The 26,005-nt window shown below is 50.4% G+C and overlaps 3 protein-coding genes across 19 annotated transcripts in view; 2 read left to right on the top strand and 1 right to left on the bottom strand.

Moving 5' to 3' along the window:
* The window catches only part of LOC138740876 (histone acetyltransferase KAT5), a 39,632-nt gene extending 30,129 nt beyond the window's left edge, over positions 1-9,503 (top strand). For 5 of the 6 annotated variants that reach the window (XM_069894134.1, XM_069894133.1, XM_069894136.1 and 2 more), the window contains 4 exons: positions 304-397; positions 4,488-4,647; positions 5,710-5,791; positions 6,569-7,610. In XM_069894134.1, coding sequence (XP_069750235.1) covers positions 304-397; positions 4,488-4,647; positions 5,710-5,791; positions 6,569-6,703 — 471 coding nt within the window. In that variant the 3' untranslated portion in view covers positions 6,704-7,610. Of the gene's footprint in view, positions 1-303; positions 398-4,487; positions 4,648-5,709; positions 5,792-6,568; positions 7,611-8,980 lie in introns of those variants that run through there. The other variant, XM_069894135.1, reaches the window with a different exon arrangement.
* Positions 9,504-10,431: 928 nt separating this feature from the next.
* rnaseh2c (ribonuclease H2, subunit C) lies at positions 10,432-16,896 on the bottom strand. 5 transcript variants are annotated; one of them, XM_069894156.1, is made up of 5 exons: positions 16,855-16,896; positions 15,486-15,648; positions 14,440-14,552; positions 11,421-11,540; positions 10,432-10,568 (listed from the first exon to the last, which is right to left on the bottom strand). In XM_069894156.1, the coding sequence occupies exons 1-5, from the start codon at positions 16,870-16,872 to the stop codon at positions 10,542-10,544; spliced, it is 441 nt and encodes a 146-aa protein (XP_069750257.1). In that variant the 5' UTR covers positions 16,873-16,896; the 3' UTR covers positions 10,432-10,541. The 5 variants fall into 5 exon arrangements, with proteins under 5 accessions (XP_069750257.1, XP_069750260.1, XP_069750256.1 ...); XM_069894159.1 differs by having other exon boundaries at positions 15,486-15,644; XM_069894155.1 differs by lacking the exon at positions 16,855-16,896 and adding an exon at positions 16,659-16,804 and having other exon boundaries at positions 15,486-15,644.
* Positions 16,897-16,974: 78 nt separating this feature from the next.
* Positions 16,975-26,005, top strand: part of LOC138740875 (kinesin light chain 2-like) — a 61,600-nt gene continuing 52,569 nt past the window's right edge. Inside the window, exons 1-4 of one of the 8 annotated variants that reach the window (XM_069894125.1) lie at positions 16,975-17,204; positions 17,824-17,869; positions 21,101-21,353; positions 21,969-22,199. In XM_069894125.1, coding sequence (XP_069750226.1) covers positions 21,105-21,353; positions 21,969-22,199 — 480 coding nt within the window. In that variant the 5' untranslated portion in view covers positions 16,975-17,204; positions 17,824-17,869; positions 21,101-21,104. Of the gene's footprint in view, positions 17,249-17,823; positions 17,870-18,116; positions 18,208-19,232; positions 19,269-21,096; positions 21,354-21,968; positions 22,200-26,005 lie in introns of those variants that run through there. The other 7 variants (XM_069894123.1, XM_069894126.1, XM_069894124.1 and 4 more) reach the window with 7 other exon arrangements.

The raw sequence follows: 26,005 nt of genomic DNA, 5'->3' as shown, positions 1-26,005 counted from the left end.
GGCCCATCACCCCCTGCTGGCCATTCATCATCACTAACCCATTCCTCCAAATGTTCTGTCCCTGACCCTCCACCTCCCTCACCTGTCCTGTACCCCATCACTTCTTGACCCCTCCCCACTCTTTCTGCTCCTCTGCGTTAATGATATCACCCCCTTCCTACTGGAGTCTTGTCAAGATCCTGACCCAAAACGCTGACAGACCATCCCTCTGCCTGGCCCGCAGAGTCCCGCCGCCTCTTCGTTCTCCCGGCACCTGCCGTTTGGGACAGTTTTTATTTATCAAGGTGTTTCTTGCCTACTTAGGAGAAAGAGTCGACAGAGGATTACAATGTTGCCTGTATTTTAACACTACCCCCGTATCAGAGGAGAGGATATGGAAAACTGCTGATTGAATTCAGTAAGTGACATGTCTTTCTGATTCGTCTTTGGAGTAATAACACTGGGTGACAAATTTTTTTCGAAAGGTTGGCTTCTTGAACAAAAATTGGGAATTCTAATCAACAACTTCAAGCTGAACACAAAGATAATTTCAGATTTGCTGTATCACATCGAAAGTTGGAGAAATATTAAACTAACTTTTATTGAATTCAACATAGAACAGTACAGGCCCTTTGGCCCTCAATGTTGTGCTGGCCCATATATTCCTTTAAAAAATAATTAAACCCTCCCTACCCCATAAATCTCTATTTTTCTTTCATCCATATGTATATCTAAGAGTCTCTTAAATGTTCCAGCCTCCACCGCCACCCCGGAAAGTCATTACAGGCCCCCACAACTCTGTCAAAAAATACTTACCTCTGAACTTCCCTCCCTTCACTTTGTACAGACATCCTCTGGTGTTTGCTACTCCCGTTCTGGGAAACAGGTGCTCGCTGTCCACCCTATCAATGCCGCTCAGAATCTTGTCGACTTTGATCAAGTCTCCTCTCATCCTTCTTTGCCCCAGAGAGAAAAGTCCCAGCTCTGGTAACCTTGCCTCAAGAGACTCGTTTCCCATTCCAGACAACATCCTGGTGAATCTCCTCTGCCCCCTCTCCACAGCGTCCACATCCTCCCTGTAATGAGGCAACCAGAACTGAACACAATTCTCCAAGTGGGGTCTCACCAGAGATTTGTAGAGTTGCATCCATGACCTCTCAACTCTTGAACTCAGTCCCCCCTATTAATGAAGCCCAGCATCCTATAGGCCTGCTTAATCACATAATGATGCTGAGCCAAGCTCTCAGCTTGACTGTACACATGGCACAACAAATGTGAGGAGCCCAGGGTTTGTCTTGGTCACTAATTTTACAACTGAAATAGAGCTCATGGGCTTTCTTAATTAGTGCAGTTAGGCTGCATCTTTGAGCCTTAAGTGTATACATTTGCCTTACCTTTTATCCGGGATCATTGGGACCGAACACCGGCCGTTGTTTAGAATCTTTTGGATTTCAGAATCATTTGACAATGGCGGTCCTTTTAAGCCAATCCACCCGAGTTGCACTGCTGTCTCTTCCCCCCCCCCCCACCCGCTCGCCCAAGTTGCGCTGCCATTTATCCCCACCCCCATCGCCTGCCTGAGTTGCGCTGCCATCTCACTCTTCCCAACCCACCACCACTATACCAGTGCCAGGGGAACAGCCCCCTCCTCGGTTCCCCTGCACTGGCACAGCATTTTCAGCTGCTTGTGGGATTATAGGTAGTGACGACAGCCATTGAGCCTCCACCGCCGGGCTAACTGAAAGCGCCACAGCGCTGGATGGGCATCAGTATAGGAGATTCGGAAGCACTTATAAAGCAGCAGAACGACACGGGACCAACTTGAGCTGAGCGAGGGTCATGCTCGACAGGCAGGGTACCTATAAAGTAATGTACCACTAATTAACAACGTGGAACACAATGGGATACACAGGAGTTGAGCAAGGGCCATGTCGGGTCGTGTTTGGCGTCAAACTCCATGTTAATGAGCTGATGCCATCTACCGAAAAAAGTGCCGGATTTTGGTGATTGCCATTTTTTGGAATTCCGGATAAAAGGTTAGGCACCTGCACTCGCCACAAATATAGCAGAAAGTATCGTGGCTGTTGCAACAATGACAAGACATTTCTGCCTAATTGAATCTTCCTGAAGACAATAAATGTTATCGTTAAGCACATTCACTGCGCTATTGCCTGAAGAACGTGCGCATCAACCTGCGTTCAATGTAATGCACAGCATCTGTATATGTGAGCTGCTTTTTTATAGCCTGTCTGCATCTATCCTGACCAAGCCTGCCCAGACAATGCTTGGACTGACCAAAACTGCCCGCTTTGTGGACAATATACTAGTAGACAAAATATGACTGGAAACAAAAAAATAGGTTATATCTAAAAAACGGTACATGGTGGGAAAATTTCAAGATGACTTTTTTGTGATCAGCTGCCTAAAATCCATAAAATGCACCCAAATGTGTTCAGAAAGCAAAATCTTTGTTGTCCGGTGTAATCAACGATTTTGGGGCAGCTCAGTTAGCAGAATGCTGTTACAGCGCCAGCGATCGAGACCCGGGTTTGAATCCTATAAGGGGTCTGAACGATCTCCCCATGTCTGTGTGGGTTTTCCCCAGGGGGGCTCCGGTTTCCTCCCACAGTTCAAAATGTACTGGGGGTGTAGGTTAATGGGGTGTAAATTGGGCGGCACGGACCCGTGGGCCGAAAGGGCCTGTTACCATGCTGTATCCTTCCCCTCTGCCCTTGTCTGCACTAGTACACCATTCCCCTCCTCTGCCGGCACTGACACAACATTCCTTGCTCTGCCGGTCTCCCACACAACCTGGTAACTACCTCTGCGTCACCTCCCAAGCCAGTACGTCCTGCCTCAAGCAAGGAGACCTGAACTGCCTGCAGTACTCCAGGTGCAGGCTGTACAATTGCAGCAGAATCTTCCTGCTCTCAAATTCCAATCCCTCTCACAATGAAGGACCATTGTCCCGTTAACCTTCTTGTTACCCTGCTGCACCTGCAAACCAGCCTTTAGTGTTTCATGCACAAGCCCTCCCAATTCCCTTCTGCGCAGCCTCATGCTGCCATCGCTTGCCTTTGTCCTCCTCATGCTAGACCGTTGCCCACTCACGTAACCCATCCGTTCCTCTCTGTGACCACTCAGTTTAGTGTCTGCAGCCGACTTTGATACGCTTCTCCAAATTATGTCTGTGTGTTGTGGGTCCAGCGCCGACCCCTGTGACATTCCACTCACCAGCAGCAGCCAGAGCAACACCAATGTAGCCAGCTCTTTGCCTTCTAGTAGTTATCCAGTCCTCTCCCTACAATATATTTGTCCCAACTCTCACATCCTTGTGTCAAATTTCCAATTTATTTGTTGTCTAATTGTTCAAGTCCAACCTGACGAAACAGTGTTCTGTCCTCGGTGCGGTACTGTACTAAATGTGTAGTCAAACGATAGACATACACAGTACAGTACATAAAGAAATATAAATAAGTATTATTAATAAATAATGACATCTTGGAGAGATGTTTTAGCAGTTCCTTTGGTCGTTCAGCGTTCTCCCTGCCCGTGGGAAGAAGCTGTTCCTCGGCCTGGTGGTGCTGGCTCTGATCCTCCTGGATCTCTTCCCCAATGGGAGCAGCTGAAAGATGCTGCATGCAGGGTGGAAGGGGTCCTCAACAATTTTGTGCGCCCTCTTCAGCCAATGATCCTGGTAGATCACATTGATGGGTGGGGAGGGAGACTCCAATGATCCTCTCTGGCACTCTTATGTTCCTGTGGATTGACCTCCAATCCATTTCTCTGCAGCAACTGTACCCACACTGCAATGCAACCGGCCAGGGACGCTCTTGATAGAGCTCCTGTAGAAGGTTGACATGATGGTGGCTGGTAGCCTCACCCAACTCAGTCTTCTCAGGATGTGCGGACGCTGTCATGACTTCCTGATAAGTGAGGAGAAGTTGAGTGTCCTCAATAGGTCACTAGTTAAGTGAACTCCAAGGAACTTGGTGTCTCCACTCTCCACCACAGAGTTGTTGATGTGTAGAGGAGGGTGGTCGTCCCTGGTCCTCCTGAAGTCCTCGATCATCTCCTTCGTCTTGTCCACGTTGAGTCTCGGGTTGTTACTCTCACCCCATTTCACGAGATTTTCTACCTCGTCTCTGTAGAGACGACTGTCGTGCCATCTACAAACTTGATGACCCTGTTAGAGCTGGATCTGACGATGCATTCGTGGGTCAGTAGCGCGAACAGGAGCAGGCTGAGTGCACATCCCTGAGGTGCACCTGTGCTCAGCGTGACAGTGTTCAATATTCTGCTACCGACCCTGGTCATTCCATTAGGAAGTCCAGAATCCAGTTTCTGAGAGAGGGGTATTGAGTCCCAGTGAGGACAACTCCTCCATCAGCCTCTGGGGTGAGGAACGACTGTATCCATTTGTGCGATGAGATTTGAAGATCAAACCATGCCTTCCCTGAGGTGGGTGGCCTGACCTGTGTGTGATTATGGCCCTTGGTGCTGCCCAGGTTACGAGCTGTCAAAGGTGGAGGGGAAGACGGGGACACCGGAGAAGCCCCTATCCGATCTGGGGCTGCTGTCGTACCGCAGCTACTGGTCCCAGACCATCCTGGAGATCCTGATGGAGCTGAAGTCTGAGACCGGCGAGCGGCCACAGATCACCATCAAGTGAGTTCGGAAATGGGGTGGCTGTGTTGGAGAATGGGGAACTCGTTGTCCGTTCCGGAGCTGGGTCTGTGTCTCAGTCACCAACACCCAGAGGCAGTATAGAAGTGGTGCCCTGTCTCTGTGAGGAGGGAGCGCTGTGAAATGGGCGGTGAGAGGGAGTACCGTGGGAGGGACATTGAGGAGGGAGCACCGTGGGAGGGGTGGTGAGGAGTACCATGGGAGGGACAGTGAGGAGGGAGCGCTATGAGAGGGGAGTGGAGGGGTGGAGTACTGTGGGAGAGGCAGTGAGGAGGGAGGGATGGTGAGGAGGGAGGGGCAGTGAGAAGGGAGGGTTATTGAGGAGGGAGGGCCTTGGGATGGTGAGGGGGAAGGGCGTGGGAGGGACGGTGAGGAGGGAGTGCTGTCTGAGAGGCAGTGAGGAGGGAGCCTTGAATGAGTCCTTAATTGAGTTTGTCGTTGAGGAGTCTGATGGTGGAGGGGTAGCAGCTGTTCTTGAACCTGGTGGGTGCGAGTCTTGTGGCCCCTGCACCTCTCTCCCAATGGCAGCAACAAGAACAGAGCATGTGCTGGGTGGGGTGGTTCCTTGATGATCGCTGCTGCTCTCTGTGTTTCCTGTCAATGTTCTCAATAGAGGGGAGGGTTTTGCCTGTGACGTCCTGGTGTTCACTAACCTTTTGGAGGGCTTTACGCTCAGTGGTATTGGTGTGCCCGTACCAGACTGTGGTGCAGCCAGTCAGTGCACTTTTCACTGCACCTCTGTAGAAATTTGCCAGGGTTTCTGGTGTCATACTGAACCCCCGCAAACTCCCGAGGAAGTAGAGGCGCTGACGGGCTTTCTTCACGATGTGTTGGGTCCAGGAAAGATCCTCCGAGATAGTGACTCCAGGAATTTAAATTTGCTCACCCTCCCCACCTCTGATCCCCCAATGACCTTTGGTTTTCCCTTCCTGAAGTCAACCATCAGTTCCTTGGTTTTGGTGACATTGAGTGTGAAGTGGTTGTAAGTGCACCATTCAGCCAGGTTTTCAACCTCCCTCCTGTTAATGTTCTCTCTCCACTCAGTGAGATCAGCGAGCTCACCAGCATCAAGAAGGAAGACGTCATCTCCACCCTGCAGTATCTCAACCTGATTAACTACTACAAGGTAGGTAGTGGAGACCCCTCTTCCCAGCCAGCCTGTTGCCTCTCCTGCACAGTCACCTCCCCAGCTCTTTGATTGCCGTCGGGCACAAGTTGTTCTCTGGCTCAGGGGAAGTCAGTTCTTTCACTGAACAGCTCTCATTTCACACTGACAGGGATCCTGACCAATACCTAGGTGATGGGGAAAGAGGGAGGGCAGGGGCTGCCATCCTAGACTGCACTCCCACTCACGGGACACAGTCTCACAGAGGCTTTGCAGGGTCAATGGCGGGGGATTTTTGTGGGAGGGGCAGTGAGGGTGGGGGAGCGCTGTGGGAATGGTGATGAGGAGATCCTGCCTTGGGAGGGGCGATTAGGAGGAGAAGTGGTTAGAAAGGAGGAAAGGGGCAAAGAGTGGATAAAGGGGCAGTTAGAAGAGAGCACCGTGGGAGGTGTGGCGATGAGGGAACACCTTGGGAAGGGCGGCAAGGAGGGAATGCTGTGGGAGGGGTGGCGAGGAGGGAATGCCGTGAGAGGGGCGGCGAGGAGGGAACGCCATGGGAGGGGTAGCGAGGAGGGAGCGCTGTAGGTAGGGTGACGGAGGGTGGTGAGGAGGGATGGGCAGTGAGGAATGTGTTTTCACTCCTTGCACACCCCCCCCCCCCCCTTCAGCTAGACATGAGATGCCACATGCTGGGTGGGGAGACGGCCAGAAGTTCCCTCCCCCTCCCTTCCCTTCCGACTCCTGCACTCCGTGCTGAGCGGTGTGTGAAGTGTGTGTGTGTGTGTTGGGCCGTTGCAGGGTCAGTACATCCTCACGCTGTCCGAGGACATTGTGGAAGGTCACGAGAAAGCCATGCTGAAGAGGCATCTGAGGATAGACTCCAAATGTCTCCACTTCACGCCCAAGGACTGGAGCAAGCGGGGCAAGTGGTAGGAGTGTGGCAGCCGAGAGAGAGAGAGGAATGGCCCTTCACCTGCAGATGTCAACCTCTCCCTCCTGTGATGGTATAATTGCCCTGTGGAGCCCGAGGCAAGCGAGCGATCCCTTCTGCTGCCACCCATTCCAACCCTCTGCTCATAGCAGAGGGGTTTCCCTACCATCACAGACTCTTAAAGTAGAAGGTGGGGCCCCAGTGGACAGATGGGTTCGTCGGTGCGCTGTGGATCTCCGGCTTTGGACAGACGACTCGCTCCCCACCCCCACAGCAACCTCGCACAGTTGCTGACGTCGCCTAGAGGGAGAGAGGAAGATTCACCACCCGTCGATGTGACCGGTGGGGCAGGAGATGACATCCGGTGAGCAAGATATGCCCCCTTCCCATCACCAGGATGCAAGTGTGATTGGCCTCTCCCTTCACAACAGAGGTGGAGTGAACTGACTCGCTGGGACTGGAGGCAGTGTTGGGATCTGCTGGCAGCATGACCCTCTTCAGGGAGTGACTGTACACTTGGTCTGAGCTCGAGCACGTCGGATCCCAGCTTTTCCAAGTTTAAAGACTGCCTCTGTCACTCTGCTCTCTGGCAGAGAATTATATGTGTATGTCCCATCCTCAGGTTACACGTTGCTGCTTCTGACCCCAGGCCTGTATGATGGGATGATGCGGAGGGAGCTTAACTGGGTCTGACCCCGGGAATGTGTGATGGGAAGGTGCAGGGAGAGCTTCACTCTGCGCCTGACACTTTCCTTCTTCACCTGCCCCGTCCAGCTGCTTTCCGACGTGGAACCCCAGTCAAAAGCTGAGTGGTGTCTCCTACTTGCACGCCAAGTCGGGCGGGGGTTGTCTGGACTTTTGTAATAATGATTGTTTGTACAAATGGAGAGAAAATCTGAATGGCTTTAACTCGTTGACAGTGCCTGATTGCAAACTGTCCTGGGGCATTCCTTTCCCTCAGGTTGAGCTGCATGGAAATCTCTGTCACAGGTGGCAAGAGCTACCTGTCACTCTGGGGCAAGGGCACTGACTGATAGCAGTAGCACTGCTTCCCACAGCCTGATGCAGCCCACCCTCAAGGAGGCTGCCTTCAACGTGGGCACAGGAACATTCCCCTTGAGTCACCCTGCTCGCAGTGTAACCCACCCCCCCCCCACACACACCATCCTTCCCTTGCATAGTCCTGCCCCTTCATATACCCCTGCCCCACACACCATCCCTCCCCTCACATAAGCCTCTCTACTTGTGTAACCTCGCTCCACTGCTCCCTCGTGTAACCCCTGCTCTGTTTGACGTCCCATCTCGTGCAACCTGGACCCTTGTGTCAACCCTGTCCTTGTGTAACCCTACCTCTTGTATGACTCCCCTCCCCTCACGCCATCCGGCCCACACCGCACATAACCCCAATCCTGTCGCCCATCCTCATTTTAACCCGCTTACTCCTAATGCTGCTTTCTCCACCATGTAACACAACAGAACTTGTAGATATATTTAGCTCGTGGGCCAGAATGGCCCTATTACTATGCTGTACGTCTAATTCACATTTTTTCATTGGAGTTGGTAACACTGGCAAGGTTTGTACAGGCACTTTTTAATAACGCAACCTGGGTTGGACTATCACCATTGTCATTCAGGCACGGGCAATTACGTCTCACCATCGTCACGATCTCTGACCCTGCGAATTGTAGTTGAATTCGTTGAAGGCTCTGTCTTTGAGCTGAGACTGTAGTCAGTGTGGACGAAGGAAAAATACTGAAGTGGTTTCCTGTTGCTGCCTACAGTTGCTCTGGACCGGTCACCCTGGCCACTGATCAGCAGGTTCATCTGCCCAGCGTTTTTAGTTTTACAACCATAAATTCCAATTTGTAGAATCTGCTTGTGAAAACCGTCCACCACAAGTACACGTGAATGGTGTGGACACACTGCCGTGGGTTTGTCATCTGGCTGCACAGCTCCTCCCTCTTACCCCAATCCTCCACATGGAGTGGAGGTGAGGTTAAGACAGGACACTGACCCCAGCCTTCCCTCGGAGAAACCGGCCCTTTGTCACAAATTTAATTTTGACGTACAGTGCAGTAACAGGCCCTTTCAGCCCACGAGCCCATACCACCTGGAACATTTCGAATGGTGGGAGGAAACCAGAGCTCCCCACCCCCCCAGAGGAAACCCATGCATATGCAGGGAGAACATACTTCGTACAGATGGTGCCAGATTTGAATCCTGATTGCTGGTGCAGTAAGAGCCTCGCACTAAACTTACCACCCAATTACCCTCTTCAGGCTCCCGTCTTCCCACCCCGGAGCAGCTTTGGGACAAGGAGGGGAAAGTAGATATCTGCTGAGGAGGGGGGTGTACGTGGATGTGACCATCACACCCGGGGATTGCTGGAGATCTCGCCTCTGGTGCCCCGCTGCCTATCGGGAGACTCCTGCACAGACGGGAAACGCTGATCAAGAAGGTCTGTTGATTGTCGTCCACTTTCCAACCAGATGGCATTTACATCGACTTCTCCGCTTTCTGTCAAACCCTATTCTGGCGTGGTGAACGTAGCAGCTAACATGATGCCGTTACAGTGCCCGGGACCAGGGTTCGAATCCCGCGCTGACTAAGGAATTGGTACATTCTGGCCGTGGGTTTCCTCTGGGGGCTCCAGTTTCCACTCTTCCATTGGGTGTAATTGGGCAGCAGAGACTCCAGGGCTGGAAGGGCCTGTTACTGCACTGTCTTGTCAACTTGAAACTTAACCATCTCTCAATATTCCTTTTATTGTCACAAAATAATAGAAAAAAATATTGCACAAAATGAGTATTTTGCCATAGAACTGTCGTCGAAAGCATTGCCTGGCACCTCCAATGATGGGAGAAAGAGAAGCAAAAGAGAGTCCCCGTGGATCCACCTCCAGCATCCCCGTGGGCTCCTGTTTGATCCGTTAGCCACCGAGCTCAAGATCCAAACTGATTTGGAAGCCTTCAGCACCCAAGGCCTCTTTGGGTGCCCTTCTCAGTGCCGTCTCGCATCCTGATCCTGATACTTGGTTTCCATGAGCCCACGGCCTTGCATAGGTCCTTTGGCCGCCAACGGCCCCACAACCTGAGCCCTCCTCGCAGTTTCACTTCTCAATGGGTGGGGGGGGTCCTCTCCGTTTTTGGTGCCCTGCACTGATCCACTGCTCCCCCCAGAGTCTGCAACCCCTCGTGGTATCCCACCCAGCACAGGTACCACCATACCACCATCTTGGTCACAGACCCCATGGTTGCAAGATTTAAAAAAACAGTTGGCTCCTTAAACAGGCCGGTTAAAGTCCGGGACAGAGCATTCAACATCAAGAACAGGCAGTGGAAAAAGCGCCCTCTCATCTGGGTCCACACCATCGTCAGCAGTGCCATCACAGCAGCTCTGACAGCACAATATTTCTTTCTCTCCCTATCTTCCTGCCCTTTTCTCCAGCTCACCACCCCCTTCATTCAGGTGAGCCCTCTCCCCATCACTTCTCAGGGTCTACCCTCCCATTTGTGACCTCTTACCTGTTGGACTGTAGACCTGCTCCTTCCTCTCCTCCCTCCTCTCACCTTTGCCGTCTCCCTGCTTTATGCTCACACCAAGTCCCAAAACGATGATGACCCTTCACTTTCTGTAGATGTGGTGAGACATGCTGCTTCTCTGGTCAAGTGCAGCTCCTCTGCCCATTACCCCCCACTTGAAGGCGCTGCAGTGCCCAGTTAAACAATCGTTTTAGTTTGAAACCCCTTTATTTGGGAGGTGGGCAAAACAAGGAGGGAGGCGGGGGCCGGCGAGGCAGGTTGTGTTCTGCAGCAGTGGGAGGGGGCATGCTGCGAGGCCTCATTCTCCTTCCACCGGGGCATGGACCTGTGGGAGACAGCACAAACCCTCTTACAACTATCACTGCCCCCTCCTCCCCTTCGTTATCCCTCCCACCCACCCCTTTGTTGCCCCTTCTATCCTTCCTCCTTTGTCGCCCCACCCTCCCCCCTTCATCGCCTCACCTTACCCCCTTCATTGCCCCCTCCTCCCCTTTGTCGCCCCTTCCCCCCCCTTTCACCTGTCCTCCCTGGAGAAAACTCTGGTTCCCACTCCCCGTGTGAGGGCAGCCCATTAATCACAATGTATATTGGCTCCAGGAATAACTCGGGAACGTACTTGGGAAGGAGACAGCGTGCACAACAGATGGTGGGGGGGTGAAGAGAGTGTTAGAGATGAGGGGTAAGAAGGGAGAATAAAGGGGTAAGAGGGGGAGGGGAGCAAGGGCAATGGGAAGGAAGGGGGATACAGGAGGGAAGTGGGGAGGCGGAACAAGGAGGGACAGAGGGGCCATGGATGGGCGTAGAATGTGGCACAGCTCGTGTCATTTGGACGCCTGGCCACAGGCAGAGTGTGGAAAGTAGAACAAGTGGGGGAGATTGGGAGAAGGTTGCAGGGTCTGGAACCTGGGGGAGTTGGATCCAGGACATGCCTGGGTGGGAGACCCCTAATTTGACCGGGACTTGGACAATGCTGGTCAATAACCCACCCAAATCACCAGTCCCACACCCCTTCCAACCCATTTCCCTTACTCTTACACACATGACCCTCCCCCGCCCCCCTCCCCAACACTCCCAGACTTCTTGCCTCCGCCCCAACCCTGGCTCATCCCAAGGTCAAGCCCGCCCTCCCCCCCACCCCCCGGAGCAGGGAGCGGGAACGGGGAGGAAGAGCGCTCACAGCGTGTGCAATCTGGGGCCAGCTCATTGCCATCACCACGGTGTCGTCAGGCGTCGGGTGGCTCTCCAGGTTCCAGTAGGTCAGCGACGAATAGGCCGATTTCACTCGGACGGTGCGTTCCTGCCAAGGGCGAGAGAGTTGGGGCGCTCAATTAATCCCGAAAACTTCCCACCACTTTATTCTCCGGCCAAGGGGGCGGGGGGTCAACATACAGAGCTGGCACAGGATGAAGGTGGAAACCAGAGCATCCTTCAGGAGCCAACTATTCTGCCTCGTCCCACTGACCTACACCCAGTCCACGCCTCTCCCATCCCAATTTCAGTCGGCATTCACCATTTCAGCTGGCAGCTTGTTTCGTAATCCCACCACACTGCGTGTAAAGGTTTCCCCTGAACTTTTCCTCTTTCACCCCCTAACCCACTTACTCTGGTTTGTATCCCACCCACCCTCAGTGGGAAAAGCCGACCTATATTTATCAAGATTCAATTTATTGTCATTATAATAAAACAGGATCACATTACATGAAATCACTTTTGCCTGCTGCAAGGTGGACAGATTCACCATTGGCAGAAATCTTTTCCCCCCCCCCCCCCCCCACCAGAGTCACCGAGTGTCTGTGGATTCACCTCCAGAGCTTCCACAGCCACACAGAGTCTTGTCCAAGCGACCGGCGACCCAAGCTCCAGACCTGAACCTTGGATGTGGTCACGAACACCTCAGTACCCCCTCACATCCCGGTTCCGATACATGCTACCCCTTCAGCCTGTTTCCAGCCAGTCTTCCACGCTCCAGAGGAAAAGGGCTCAGGCCCGAAAACGTTGGCCCTGCACGATCTGCCAAGTTCCTCTTGCAGATTTGCGCTCCAACCCAGTGCCTGCACACATACTTGAATTCCTTTCTCTGGCCCTGGCGCTCCTGAACCCAACCCTGCCCCCCTTCCACACCGGCTCTGGCCCTGTCCCAGGCCTGGATTAACCATCAAGACAAGTAAACACGTGCTTAGGGCCTCAAGGGACCACGACTAGGGACCCACAAAAAACTCCACCTCTCTTCCCCTACAATAAGCGAAAAAAACATACATGTACAGGTTTAATATAGTTGTGGCCTGGAAGAAATCTGAATTTTTAACCTTATATTTCACATTCAACACTTAATATCAGTTGGACAATAGAAGGGTCAAAGGGGGAATCATTGTTGGGCTGGGCTTAGGGTATCAGTTGGCCTTAATCCGGCCCTGCCCTGACCCACTTGTACCAAGGGAGAACAGCAACACATGGTTATTGATGGGTGGGTTACTTGGGTGGGGGAGAGGGGGAATGTTGGGTAACAAATTTCTTCCCCCCCCCCCCTCAAAGGACTGCTTCCTGAAAAACAATTGGGGATTGTGACAGACGACTTCAAACTGAACGCAAAAGTTATTTCAGATTTGCTGAATCACTTAGGAAGTTGGAGAAACATTGATCTTTGATTGAATTCAGCAAGTTTAATCATGTAACGATATTGCGACAGTTCAGCCTAGAAATGTTCAGCCGCTGATTTACGTTTGTACTCAGCATCTGATGCCTCTCCTGTCAGCGTTCGACAAGAGTCGGCCGGCACTGATGGATTTCGGTTGCCCTGATATCGCTTTTCCATGGTCACAATGTCCTGGTGAATCCTTTCACTTCGTTCGTCACTGACGGCACCAAGATTAGTGGGGAAGATGAGGTTCACCAGGTTGAGTCCAGAGATGAGGGGGTCGGCCTATGAGGAGAGATTGAATTGTCTGGGACTGGACTCGCTGGAATTTAGAAGAATGAGTGGGAATCTTATAGAAAAGTATAAAATTATGAAAGGCATAGATAAAAGATAGAGGTCGGTAAGTTGTTCCCATTGGTGGGGGAGACTGGAACGAGGGGACAAAGACTCAAGGTTCAGGAGAGTACATTTAGGATGGAGACGAGGAGGAACCCTTGCTCTTTGTGATATTTATAAGTGACCTGGATGAAGAGGCGGATGATACTGGAGGAGCTGAAGGTCGTCGTAGGTTACGAGAAGATATAGGCAGGATGCAGAGTTGGGCGGAGGAGTGGCAGATGCAGTTCAATCCGGATCAGTGTGAGGTGATGCATTTTGGAAGGACAAACCAGAGGCTGAGTACAGGGTTAATGGTCAGTTACTTGAGAGTGTGGATGAACAGAGGGATTGGAGTCCAAATCCACACTTCCCTCAAGGTCGCCATAAAGGATGATGGGATAGTTAACAAGGCCTAAAAGTGAAGGGAGGGAAGTTTAGGGGAGACAACAGGGGTAAGTTTTTTTTTTAAAACACAGAGAGTTGTGGGGGCCTGGAATGCCTTGCCAGGGGTGGTGGTGGAGGTTGGAACATTACGAACATTTAAGAGACTCTTAGGTACAGGGATGGAAGACAAATAGAGGGTTGCAGGATTGGGAGGGTTAGTACTTTTTTTTAAGGAATAAATGGGTCAGAACAACATGAAGGGCTTGTACTGTGCTGTGATGTTCTATATTCCTTGAACCATTGAATTCGCTGCCCATCGAAGCAGTGGGGGGCCACCTCAGTAAGTAGATTTAAGAAAAGGTTGGGTAGATTTTTACATCATTGGGGATATGGGGAAAAGGCAGATCGGAGGAGATGAGCCCATCATCAGATCAGCTTTCTCACTGAATGGCAGAGCAGAGCTTGATGGGCCAAATGGCCGACTCCTGCTCCTATTTCGTTCCTAAGAAGTCCGAGTGCAAACGCAGAAAGTGGATTTACAATGATGTTACACTTCGTGGTTTTAGATGCTTGAAGAAGACTTAAAATATGACAGGAAATCACAAAAATAGGTTATATCTAAAAATTGGTGCGTGATGAGAAAATTTCAAGGAGACTTTTGCCATGGGCAGCCCAAAATCCATAAAATACACCCAAAAGTGTTCAGGAAGCAAAATCTTCATTGTCCAGTGTAACCTGTGGGGAAACGATTCCCCTTGTGCCAGAAACCGATGCCCCATCCGACCAGCTGCCCACTCACCTCCTCCTCTGCACAAAGCTGCTGATCCTCCTTCAAGACAAGGCCGACGTAGCCAGACGGCACAAGAAGATCCCGGCCCTGAAGCATTCGGCCGCGATAGGACACTTGCATTTCTGGAAGGCAGGAGGCACCACTGAGCTTGCAGCCTCTTGTTTCCCAAAACCCCAAACCCACCCATCCCGGGCATATGATCTCGCTGGATGGACTCCTGGGTCAGAGTCGACGTGGCAAGGATATTTCACCTGGGAGGGGAGTCTAGGACAAGAAAGCACAACTTCAGGATAAAAGGGCCTCAATTTAAAAACAGGTGGAAAATTGTCTTTACCCAAAGGGTCGTGAGACTATGGAACGTTGTCACGGGTGCCCGTGGACGTGAGGTCTGGTATCTGATTAGTCAGGGCATCAAGGTTAGAGGGAGAAGGCCGGTTAGTGTGGATGAGTGGGAGGATGGATCAGCTCACGATTAGAATGGCGGGGCAGACTCGATGGGTCAGCTTCTGCTCCAGCATTTTGTGGTCTTCACAGATTCAGGCAAGAGCTTGCAAAAGGGAACAGGGTCAACAGTGTCAGGGCATTAGGGAGAGGGGTAGGGGAAAGGAGGTGAGGGGGAACATGGGCAGTGGCAGAGGGGGGCAAGTGGAGGATTAGTGTGGGGGAAACAGGACGACAGAGGGAGAGAACGGGTCAGGGGAGGGATGGAGAGAACGGGGACGGAGGAGAGGGATGGAGAGAAAGGGACAGGAGAGAGGGAGGGAGAGAATGGGGAAGGAGGACAGGGATGGAGAGAATGGGGACAGAGGAGAGAGGTATGGAGAGAAAGGAACAAAGGAGGAGAGAATGGGACAGAAGGAGAGAACAGGATGGATGGAGAGGAATAGGACAGGAGACAGGAGGAGAAGGAATAGGGGAAAGATGAAGTGTGTGTGGTTGGGGAAGGAGAGGGTATGCATTGCATTGGCCATGAGGTCATCAGCCCATTGAGCAGTGTTAGTCCCAATAGCTACAGTGAGTGACCCCAATAGCAGAAAGCCTGTGTGTGGACTTACCACCCTTGTGCTCTTGGACAGCCGGAGTGAAGTATTGATCCACGTTGGCGCTCCCATTGGACTCGATGTCAACTGGGAGCAGGTGGACACGATCCCTGGGTGCCTCATCCATTGTCCCCACCTCCAGCCTGACTGCCGAGCTGCTTGAACTTGCCATGTCTGCCTGGGGCGCAACCAATTGTCAGCACAGCTGTTCCCCCACCAACCTCATTACAAAGGGGGGGGGAAATAATCCGCCAACCCCGCGGAGGTAGAGCGTCCGGGAGAAATCCACGCGGTCACAGAGAGCATGTGAACTCCGCGCAGAGCGCACAAACCCCCCCCCCACACTCAGAGCTGCAAAAGGTGCTAAATGCAGCTCAGAACATCACGCCAACCGCGCTCCCCCCCCCCCCCCCATCGTCATCTACATCACCCGCTGCCCAGGAAAGACAGCTGACACAGGAGCGAGAGTTGGCCATTTAGCCCATCGAGTCCTGCTCTCCCATTCAATTAGATCATGGCTGATCTGATGAGAGGCTCATCTCCACCCATTTCCCTTAATTTTATACATTTCCATAAGACCCCCCCCCTCTCAATCTCTCCTTGTTCTACACACTACAGGATCAATCACATCCCCTATCATGTGCACAGCTCCCCCTCAACCTCACCTCCCTCATCCCTCCACTTCCTCACCCTCGTCCCTCAACCTCCTCCCCAACCTCCCTCATCTTCATTCTCTCATCTCCCTCACTCCATCTTCATTCCCTCCACTCCCTCAACCTCCTCACCCTTGTCCCTCAACTTACTCATCCCCACCTTCCTCAATCCCTCCTCCCTCCCATAACTTCCTCAACCTCCTCACCTTCATTCTCTCATCTCTCTCACCATCCTCATTCCCTCCGCTCCCTCATCCCTCAACCTCCTCACTCCCTCCACTTTCAATGACCTCACCCTCACCTCCGATTCCTCATCATCCTCTGGGTAATGCAGCGACCCCTGTACTACTCACCCGCCTTCCCCCCACCCGGGCCGTCTACCCTTCCCTCTCCCCCCAACCCCACCCCCACTCGGCCCATCCACCCTACCATATCTCCCATCTTCCCCCCACTCGGCCCATCCACCCTTCCCTCTCCCCCCACTCAGCCTGTCCACCCAACCCTCTCCCCCCATTGCAGCGACACTCTTTCTAACCGTCTGCCTCGCCGCCGGATTCCGGAAGTGCCGGGCCACGGGGCATTCTGGGAGATGTAGTCCCTGATCTGTTTCACGGGGCGGAGGACGCGCGAGCAGCCCCCCTCACCCACTTCATCCCTTCACCCTCACCATTAACCCCCTCACCCTCCACCTCTCATCCCCTCAACTTCAATTAATCATCCTCATCTCCTACCCCTCTCTCCATCCTCATCTCTCCCCCTCCCCTCCAGCTGTTACCCCGGCCAGCCAATCACCGGCCCCCATTCCCCCCCACCCCCGATCCATGCCCCGCCCCTGCTCTTTGTGACGTCAGGAGCCGCGCCGCCGGGCTTGGGCAGAGTCGGCCGAGCTGCCAGCCGTGCCCCTTTAAGGCGCCGCCCCTTTAACGGCCGGGAGCCAAGCTTGGTGTCCGGGCTAGTGCCCGATGCGGCTGGGTGTGGGCACGTAGCGCGCCCCTCTCCCGGTCCCCGTCCCTGACCCAGCCTCCTGCCGCGGGGGAGGGCGAGGGGCCTCCAGTCACCACCGGGACCCGGGCTCCGGCAGGTAAACACCCCCTCCCCCAACTCCATCCGGCCTCGGCAAAGGAGGTAACGATGCGCGGAGCCCGGAGATGGTCGGGCAGGGAGACCTGAAACTGGCTCCGGGTCTGGGTCCGGGTCAACCTCCGCGTTTCGGGGGCTTTATACCTGCATCTGATTGGGGGGGGTTTAAACCTTTCTGCAACTGATTGGGGGGGGGGGGTTTAAACCATTCTGCATCTGATGGAAGGGCTTTAAACTTTTCTGCATCTGTTGGGGGGACTTTAAACCTTTCTGCATCTGATGGGGGGTGGCTTAAAACCTGCATCTGATGGAGCTTTAAAACCTTTCTGCATCTGATGGGGGGGGGCTTTAAACCTTTCTGCATCTGATGGGGGGGGGCTTTAAACCTTTCTGCATCTGATGGGGGGGCTTTAAAACCTTTCTGCATCTGATGGGGGGGGCTTTAAACCTTTCTGCATCTGATGGGGGGGCTTTAAAGCTTTCTGCATCTGATGGAGGGGGCTTTAAAGCTTTCTGCATCTGATGGGGGGGGGTTAAATCTGCATCTGATGGGTGGGGGCATGTAAACATTTTGTTTAGAGTGGAAATGATTAATTTGCAGACCATTTCATGTCTTGCAGGGATCTATTGTTGAAAAGTTCACCTGCTGGAGAATCGATTGACGAGGTAATCCCAGCTACAATGCACTTTTCCCCTCTTTATCGTATGTTTATTTATTGCAACCATCCAAGCCCCCGCTGCTGCACCCCCAGGAATGAAGCTCGTTCCCGAGGCGCGCCCCTCACCCACAGTTGCTCGCCCAGGGCGATAGTTGTCGGAGGACAACAATTGACCCTGATGCGCTGTTAGGCACCGCATTGCGTCTGGCTGCTACGTGGTGCGCAACCGCCGCCCGCTGGCCGCAGGCGGAGCTGCACCCAGCTTCTGGAGGGGGTGGGGGGTGGTGTGTGGAGAAATAAGCTGGACTCCAATGATGACAGTGCAAGGACTGGATGGTGCTGGAGGTGAGGGGGAGTCTGTCAGGGTGCAGACTGGAAGTCCATCTGCCCTCCGCAAAATACACTGTTTGACCTGCCAAGTGTCTGCAACATTGCGTGTGTGTTTTTACTGACCATCTGTCTTAACAATGTAAATTACATTTAAAGACTATGCAAATTTTTTTTTAAAAAGTGAGGCCGTGTCCGTGGGTCATTGTCTGTTCAAGAATCTGATGGCGGAGGGGGAAGAGGCTGTCCTTGTGCCGCCAAGTGCTCGCCTTCAGGCTCCAGTTCTTTTCCCTGATGGTGATGCTGCGCACCTGTACCTCCTTCCTGATGGTGGCAGAGTGAAGAGGGCATGGCCTGGGTGGTGGGGGGGGGGGCGTCTTTGAGGATAGAGGCTGCTTCCCTAAGACATCACCTCATGTAGATGTCCTCGATGCAGTGAAGTCTGGTGCCTGTGATGTGGCAGGCCTAGTTAATAATCCTCCGTCACCTTGTCCTATGCATTGGTATCACATACCAGATAGTGATGCAACCGGTCCATGGTTCACCTGTAGAAATTGGCAAGAGTTCCACTTCCTGTCGCCACACTGGCCTGCCTGTTCTTGACCTCCTCCACAGCCGGGGAAAGACAGATATTTTAGAGGGCACCTGATATTTCATCTGGTTAGTTTATTGAGAAGCACATTTTTTTTAAAATCAAAAATAGACTTATTTCACAAATTATTTATAAAAGAAAAACTGTTCAAAGACTCCCCCACCCTTGATGTTGTATCCGTACAATTTCATCAGTGTATGTCGTTACATTCATTTCTATTTACACAGCACGGTTAGCACAACATTCCATTACAGTGCCAGCAACCTGGGTTCAAATGTGTAAGGAGTTTGTATGTTCTCCCCGTGCCTGCAAGGGTTCCCTCCAGCTAATTCCAGAGTCCTTCTGTCATTGAGGGGCTGAGACCAGGGGGGAGGTGGGGGAGGGGGGGGAAAGTAATGACAAGGTGTCATAATGGTGGCTATGGTTTTAATGTTTTTTTAAATTCAGACATACAACCAGTTCGCCCAATTAACCTACTACACCTCTGGTATGTTTTGGAGAAACTGGATCCTCTGAAGGAAACCCACACTGACAGGGAGAATGTATGGAGGAGAAGGAGAGAAGAAGGCTCCCGAGGGAAAGGGGGGGGAGAGAGGAGGAGGGGAAAAGGGGAAGGATGGAGATACAGCAGTTCAGATAGCGTTTGCAGATGGAAAGTGATGCCTGGTGTTCCAGGTTGACCCCCTGTCTTCTTGATAACCTGGTCTCCCAGGTCCCTCAGCATAACAGCAAACTGCAACCTCACTGTTTAAATTATAGTTGGGATGGCACTAATTACTCAGGGTGGTGGGTGAGCGGAACAGATTGCCAGAGGAGGTGGTTGAAGCTATTGAACTATTTAAGAAACATCTGGACAGATACCTTCCTCCCAGCCCCCCACCCCCCCCCCCCCCCCCCACCAGCACCATCTGTCCTTACCTTCAAGCCTGAAACATCAGTTATGTATCTTTATCTTCGTGACATAAAGTACACCAGAAACCCACCGAAATGCTGGAGGAACCCAGCTGGTCTCACAACCAAGCTACATTGTTAGCGTTTTGGGCCTGAGCCCTTCCTCAAGGAACAAGCCAGAAGCAGGAAATCTCCGAATTCAGATGGCACTGGCTGGGGGGAGGAATCCAGACCAACAAAAGGTGGTAATGAGATAGGATAAGGACCAGGTAAGAATTGATCATGTTTGTACTAAAGGAGATGGATGGGGGGGGGGGGGGGGGGGGGGGTGGTTAACGAAATACAGAGAACTCGATGTTAATGCCATCCAGTTGGAGGGAGCCCAGGTGGAAGATCAGGCCTTGTTCCTCCAATTTGCGGATGGTCTCAGTCTGGCCGTATGTGAGACCATGGACAAACATGTCAGCGAGGGAACAGGACGGGGAATTGAGATGGGTGTGGCCAGTGGGAGATCCCCGCTATTTGTGGCGGGCGGAGCTGAGGTGCTTAACGAAGCCATCTTCCAGTCCCTCTGATGTAAAGGAGACTACCGGAAGCAGTAGACAACCCCTGTGGATTCACATGTGTAATGTTGCTTCACTAGGAAAGACGGTTTGGGGCCCTGAATGGGATGGAATTCCGTCTCCTTTCACACAAATGTGATTAAATTCTTATCTGGTCCCCTCCAGCATTGTCCAAATTCTGAGATTTCCTGCTTCTGGCTTATTCCTGGATGTTTTTTTTAGACTGCAATGTCAGGGAAAAAATTAACATAATTATTGCCCGCGCAGTTGTACACACTGGCAGCCTATATAGACCACAAGGTCCTAACATGCAGGAGAGTGGACGACCGTCAACAAATTTTTCAGGTACAATTGACACTGCAGGCTTCCTCCAAAAAATCGTAGGGGGTCCTGCAGGATAAATCGTGGGGCAGGAATTGACTCTAAATTCCTGCACGTTCCTTCATAAACGGCAAAGTTCCTTGATTGTGCCGTTACTTGCCTCGGTCCTGAAAACCATACTTGAAGAAGGTCTCAGGCATGAAACTTAGGCAGTATATCTTTGTCTCCTGTGACGCTGCTGAGTTCCTCCAGCATTTTGGTGTGTTCTTACTACACACACAACATTTGCAGACTTTGTTGTTTTAATACTTGTCCTACATATCCATTGACTGTCTTATCTGCGTGTTGTCTGGTTGTGTGTCTGCGTATTTTGCACCAAGGACCGGAGAATGCTGTCTCGTCGAATTGTATTTGTACCATTACATGATGATAAACTTGGCTTGCAAGGGATATGGGAGGGAAGGGAGGAGTGGGGCGGTGGATGAGGAAAGAGACTGGGGGCAGGCTACCTGACGATTGAACCCTTCCTCTCCCTGCCAGGCAGGGTCATGTCCACCATGGTTTACCCCAGGGAAGAGAGGCTGGAGCGTTTGACACAGGATGAGATTGTGATGAGTACCAAGTCGGTGATCCAGGGGCTGGAGACTCTGAGAAACGAGCACAACTCCATCCTCAGCACCTTGCTGGGGGCCGTGAAGTCGCTGCAGAAAGGCCCGGAACCCAGTGTGGTCCAGGAGAAGTCCTGCCTTCTCCAGAGGTCACTGGAGAGCATCGAACTGGGGCTTGGAGAAGCCCAGGTAAGATGACACGAGGGTGGGGAGGGGGGTAAGATGACAAGAGGGTGGGGGGGGAAGTGTTGGGCAGTGAGCAAGGAACCAGATGTGGGGAGCGAGGTGTGGGATCGGAATGGGGTGGGGGACAATGGGGCTGCACAATAGGTCCGAAGAAAGGCTCGATGGGCTCAGAATAGCTCGGAGAGGTGGGGGGAGTGAAGGCAGTGTTGGGAAGGGGTGGTAATTGAGGGGGTGGGCAGAAGATGAGGGGAAGGATGCAGCAGGAGGGGAAGAGGGAGATAGACTATGGATGTCACAGCCACTGATGTCTCCCTCCCACCCTGATTCTTGCCCCCTCTCCTTGCACTCCAACCACTTCCGTCACATGCTCCCCTTCACCTTGCTCCCCATTCACCTTGCTCTCCCTCCTCATTTTTTCATCTGTCCCTCCCCACTCTTTCGTCTGTCCCTCCCTTTGCTACCTCTCTCTGCCCCTCCCCTTGTTCCCTCTCTCTGCCTCTCTCCTCTCTGCTCTCCCCTGCCCCTGTCTCCCTCTCCAACCATTCTGTCACCTATCTTTCCTCCCCATCATTCTACACCCCCCCCCCACACTCTTCATCTCTCTCCTCCCCACCCCAGGTAATCATTGCCCTGTCCAACCACCTGAATGCGGTGGAGTCGGAGAAGCAGAAGCTGCGGGCGCAGGTGCGGCGTCTGTGCCAGGAGAACCAGTGGTTGCGGGACGAGCTGGCGGGGACACAGGCAAAGCTGCAGCGCAGCGAGCAGGCAGTGGCACAGCTCGATGAGGAGAAGAAGCACCTGGAGTTCATGAACCAGATCAAAAAGTTTGACGAGGACGTCTCCCCCTCGGTGAGTTTGGGGGTGTGGGGAGGGATGGGGAAGAGATTCTCTCAGTGAGTGGGAAGGGGGTGTTTGGGAAGGGAGTCTCCCCCTCCTTGAGTGGGGAAAACTGGCTCCCTCTCCCCTGGACACTGCCCTCTGTGGACCATCACTTCATTGTGCCACCCCAATCTCCCTCCCTCTCCCCCTGGAATGGCCCATCGGGAGGGGTCCCACTGGCAGCACTGCCAGAATTGGCAGAGACCTGTCATTGTCAGAGAGAGTGGGCCTTTGGCACCACTGCAGAGGTTCCAGAACAAGCCCACACCCAGATGGAATGTGTGACAAGATCGTTTTGAGGCGCCGCTCCCTCTCACAGAACTCTCACTGAGAGAATGAAGGCAGTAGTACAAGTTTTAGGGACTGAGTGACCTCCCCTGTACTCAATTTACCACTGGTGAGACCTCGCTTGGAATACTGTGTACAGTGGCGTTGGAGGGGGTTCAGAGATGATTTATTAGAAATTTTAGACATACAGCACGGTTACAGGCCCTTATGGCCCACGAGCCTGTGCTGCCCATTTGATCTACAACCCATGATGCATTTAGAATGGTGGGAGGAAACTGGAGCCCCCCTGGGGAAACCCACGCAGATAAGGGGAGAATATGCAAGCTCCTTACAGATAGTGCAGAATTCGAGCCCTCGTCCCGATCACTGGCGCCGTAAAGGCATTATGCTAACCATGCCACCAGTATATATATATATATATATATATATATACATATATATGGGGTGGAGCTGAGGAACGGGAAAGGTATGACCACACTTTTGGATTGTATTATAGACTGTCCAATAGTCAATGAGAATTGGAGCAGCAAATCTGCAGAGAGATGGAAGATCGATGTAAGAAACAGATTTTAGTTTTCTACATATTGACTGGGACTGCCATACTCTAAAAGGGCTGGACGGGTTGGAGATTGTCAAGTGTGTTCAGGAACATTTTCTAAATCAATGTATAGAGGTACCAGCTGGAGAGAGGGCAACACTGGATCTCCTATTAGGGAACGAGATGGGATGGGTGAGAGAAGTGTGTGTGGGGGGACATTTTGGGGCCAGTGATTATAATGTCATTAGTTTTGTTAATTATGGAGAAGGATGAGTCTGGGCCTCGGGTTGAGATTCTAATTGGAGAAAGGCTCATTTTGAGGTAATGAGAAAAGATCGAGAATACATGGATTGGGATCAGTTATTTTTGGGCAAGGACGTGCGAAGTAAATGAAAGGGGAAATTTTTTTTTTAAATTTTTTATTTTTCACACCATAAATCACATTAGCCATGATATACACTTTTTCTTTTTCACACATTTACAGTGATTTTTTCTCCCCCCACCCTCCCTCCTCCCAAGCCACCCCCCCCACCCCCCCCCCCCTCATCCATTTTAGGTATTCAATCTAGGTTGCATTAATTCAGTCAGACAATGTTGTCATTCAACAAAAATACACCAGAAATTCTACAGAGTCCATTCTTTTCTTTCCTTCTCCTTCCATCAACTTAGGTAATGTTTGTCCCCGGTAGGTTTTCGCTATTGTATTGAATGTAAGGCTCCCATACTTGTTCGAATATTTCAATATTATTTCTTAAACTATATGTTATTTTTTCTAATGGAATACATTTATTCATTTCTATATACCATTGTTGTATTTTCAAATTATCTTCCAATTTCCAGGTTGACATAATACATTTTTTTGCTACGGCTAGGGCTATCTTAACAAATCTTTTTTGTGCATCCTCCAAATCAATTCCAAATTCTTTATTTTTTATGTTACTTAGGAGAAAGATCTCTGGATTCTTTGGTATATTGTTTTCTGTTATTTTATTTAATATCTGATTGAGATCATCCCAAAATTTTTCTACTCTCTCACATGTCCAGATTGCATGAATTGTTGTTCCCATTTCTTTTTTACATCGAAAACATCTATCAGATACTGTTGGGTCCCATTTATTTAACTTTTGCGGTGTAATGTATAGTCTGTGTAACCAATTATATTGTATCATACGTAGCCTCGTATTTATTGTATTTCTCATCGTTCCAGAACATAATTTCTCCCATGTTTCCTTTTTTATCTTTATATTTAAATCTTGTTCCCATTTTTGTTTAGTTTTACCATTTGTTTCCTCATTCTCCTTTTCTTGCAGTTTAATATACATATTTGTTATAAATCTTTTGATTAACATTGTATCTGTAATCACATATTCAAGGTTACTTCCCTCTGGTAAACTCAAATTGCTTCCTAATTTATCCTTCAAGTAGGATCTCAGTTGGTAATATGCCAGCGCTGTATCTCCAGTTATATTGTACTTATCTCTCATTTGTTCAAAGGATAAGAATCTACTTCCTGAAAAACAATTTTCTATTCTTTTAATCCCTTTTTTTTCCCATTCTCTAAAGGAAAGGTTGTCTATTGTAAAAGGGAGTATCTTATTTTGCGTCAATATTAGTTTTGGTAATTGATCATTTGTTTTATTTCTTTCTACATGGATCTTCTTCCAAATATTGAGGAGATGATGTAATACTGGAGAAGTTCTATGTTGTACCAATTTTTCGTCCCATTTAATATGTGTTCAGGTATCTTTTCCCCTATTTTATCTAATTCTAATCTCGTCCAGTCTGGTTTTTCCCTTGTTTGATAAAAATCTGCTAGGTATCTTAATTGTGCGGCTCTATAATAATTTTTAAAGTTTGGCAATTGTAAGCCTCCTTGTTTATACCATTCTGTTAATTTATCTAGTGCTATCCTCGGTTTCCCCCCTCTCCATATAAATTTCCTTATTATTTTCTTTAACTCTTTGAAGAATTTTTCTGTCAGTTGTATTGGCAATGCCTGAAATAAGTATAATATCCTTGGAAAAATGTTCATTTTAATACAGTTTATCCTTCCTATCAGTGTTAGTGGTAGATCTTTCCAATGCTCTAAATCGTCCTGTAATTTTTTCATTAGTGGATAATAATTGAGTTTATATAGTTGGCTGAGATTTTTGTTTATTTGTACACCTAGGTATCTTATTGCTTGCATTTGCCATCTAAATGGTGATTCCTTCTTAAATTTTGAGAAATCCGCATTATTCATAGGCATTGCTTCACTTTTATTTACGTTTATCTTGTAACCCGACACTTCTCCATATTCCTTCAATTTCTTATATAATTCTTTTATTGATAGTTCTGGTTCTGTGAAGTACACTATAACATCATCCGCAAATAGACTGATTTGATATTCCCTGTCTTTTATTTTTATTCCTTTTATATTATTATCTATTCTTATCAATTCTGCTAGTGGTTCTATAGCTAGCGCAAACAATAAAGGTGATAGTGGGCATCCCTGCCACGTTGACCTGCTTAAGTTAAATTGCTTTGATACATGTCCATTTACTGTTACTTTCGCTAACGGTCCTTTATATAATGCTTTAATCCAATTAATATACTTCTCCGGTAAACTGAATTTTTGCAATACTTTGAACAAATAATTCCATTCTACTCTGTCGAAGGCCTTCTCTGCGTCTAAAGCAACTGCTACTGCAGGTGCTTTATTTCCTTCTACTGCATGAATTAAGTTAATAAATTTACAAATATTGTCTGTTGTGCGTCTTTTTTTGATAAATCCAGTTTGGTCTAAATTTACCATTTTCGGTACTTGTTCTGCTAATCTGTTTGCTAATAGTTTAGCTATTATCTTATAGTCTGTGTTTAGCAAAGATATTGGTCTATATGACGCTGGTAAGAGTGGATCATTCCCTTGTTTTAGTATTACTGTAATTATTGCTGTTTTATATGAATCTGG

This window comes from Narcine bancroftii, chromosome 8 (genome assembly GCF_036971445.1).
Source record: "Narcine bancroftii isolate sNarBan1 chromosome 8, sNarBan1.hap1, whole genome shotgun sequence".
Lineage (NCBI taxonomy): Eukaryota > Metazoa > Chordata > Chondrichthyes > Torpediniformes > Narcinidae > Narcine > Narcine bancroftii.
The sequence above is the reverse complement of the archived record's forward strand: the minus strand, read 5'-3'. Positions and strand labels throughout refer to the sequence as shown.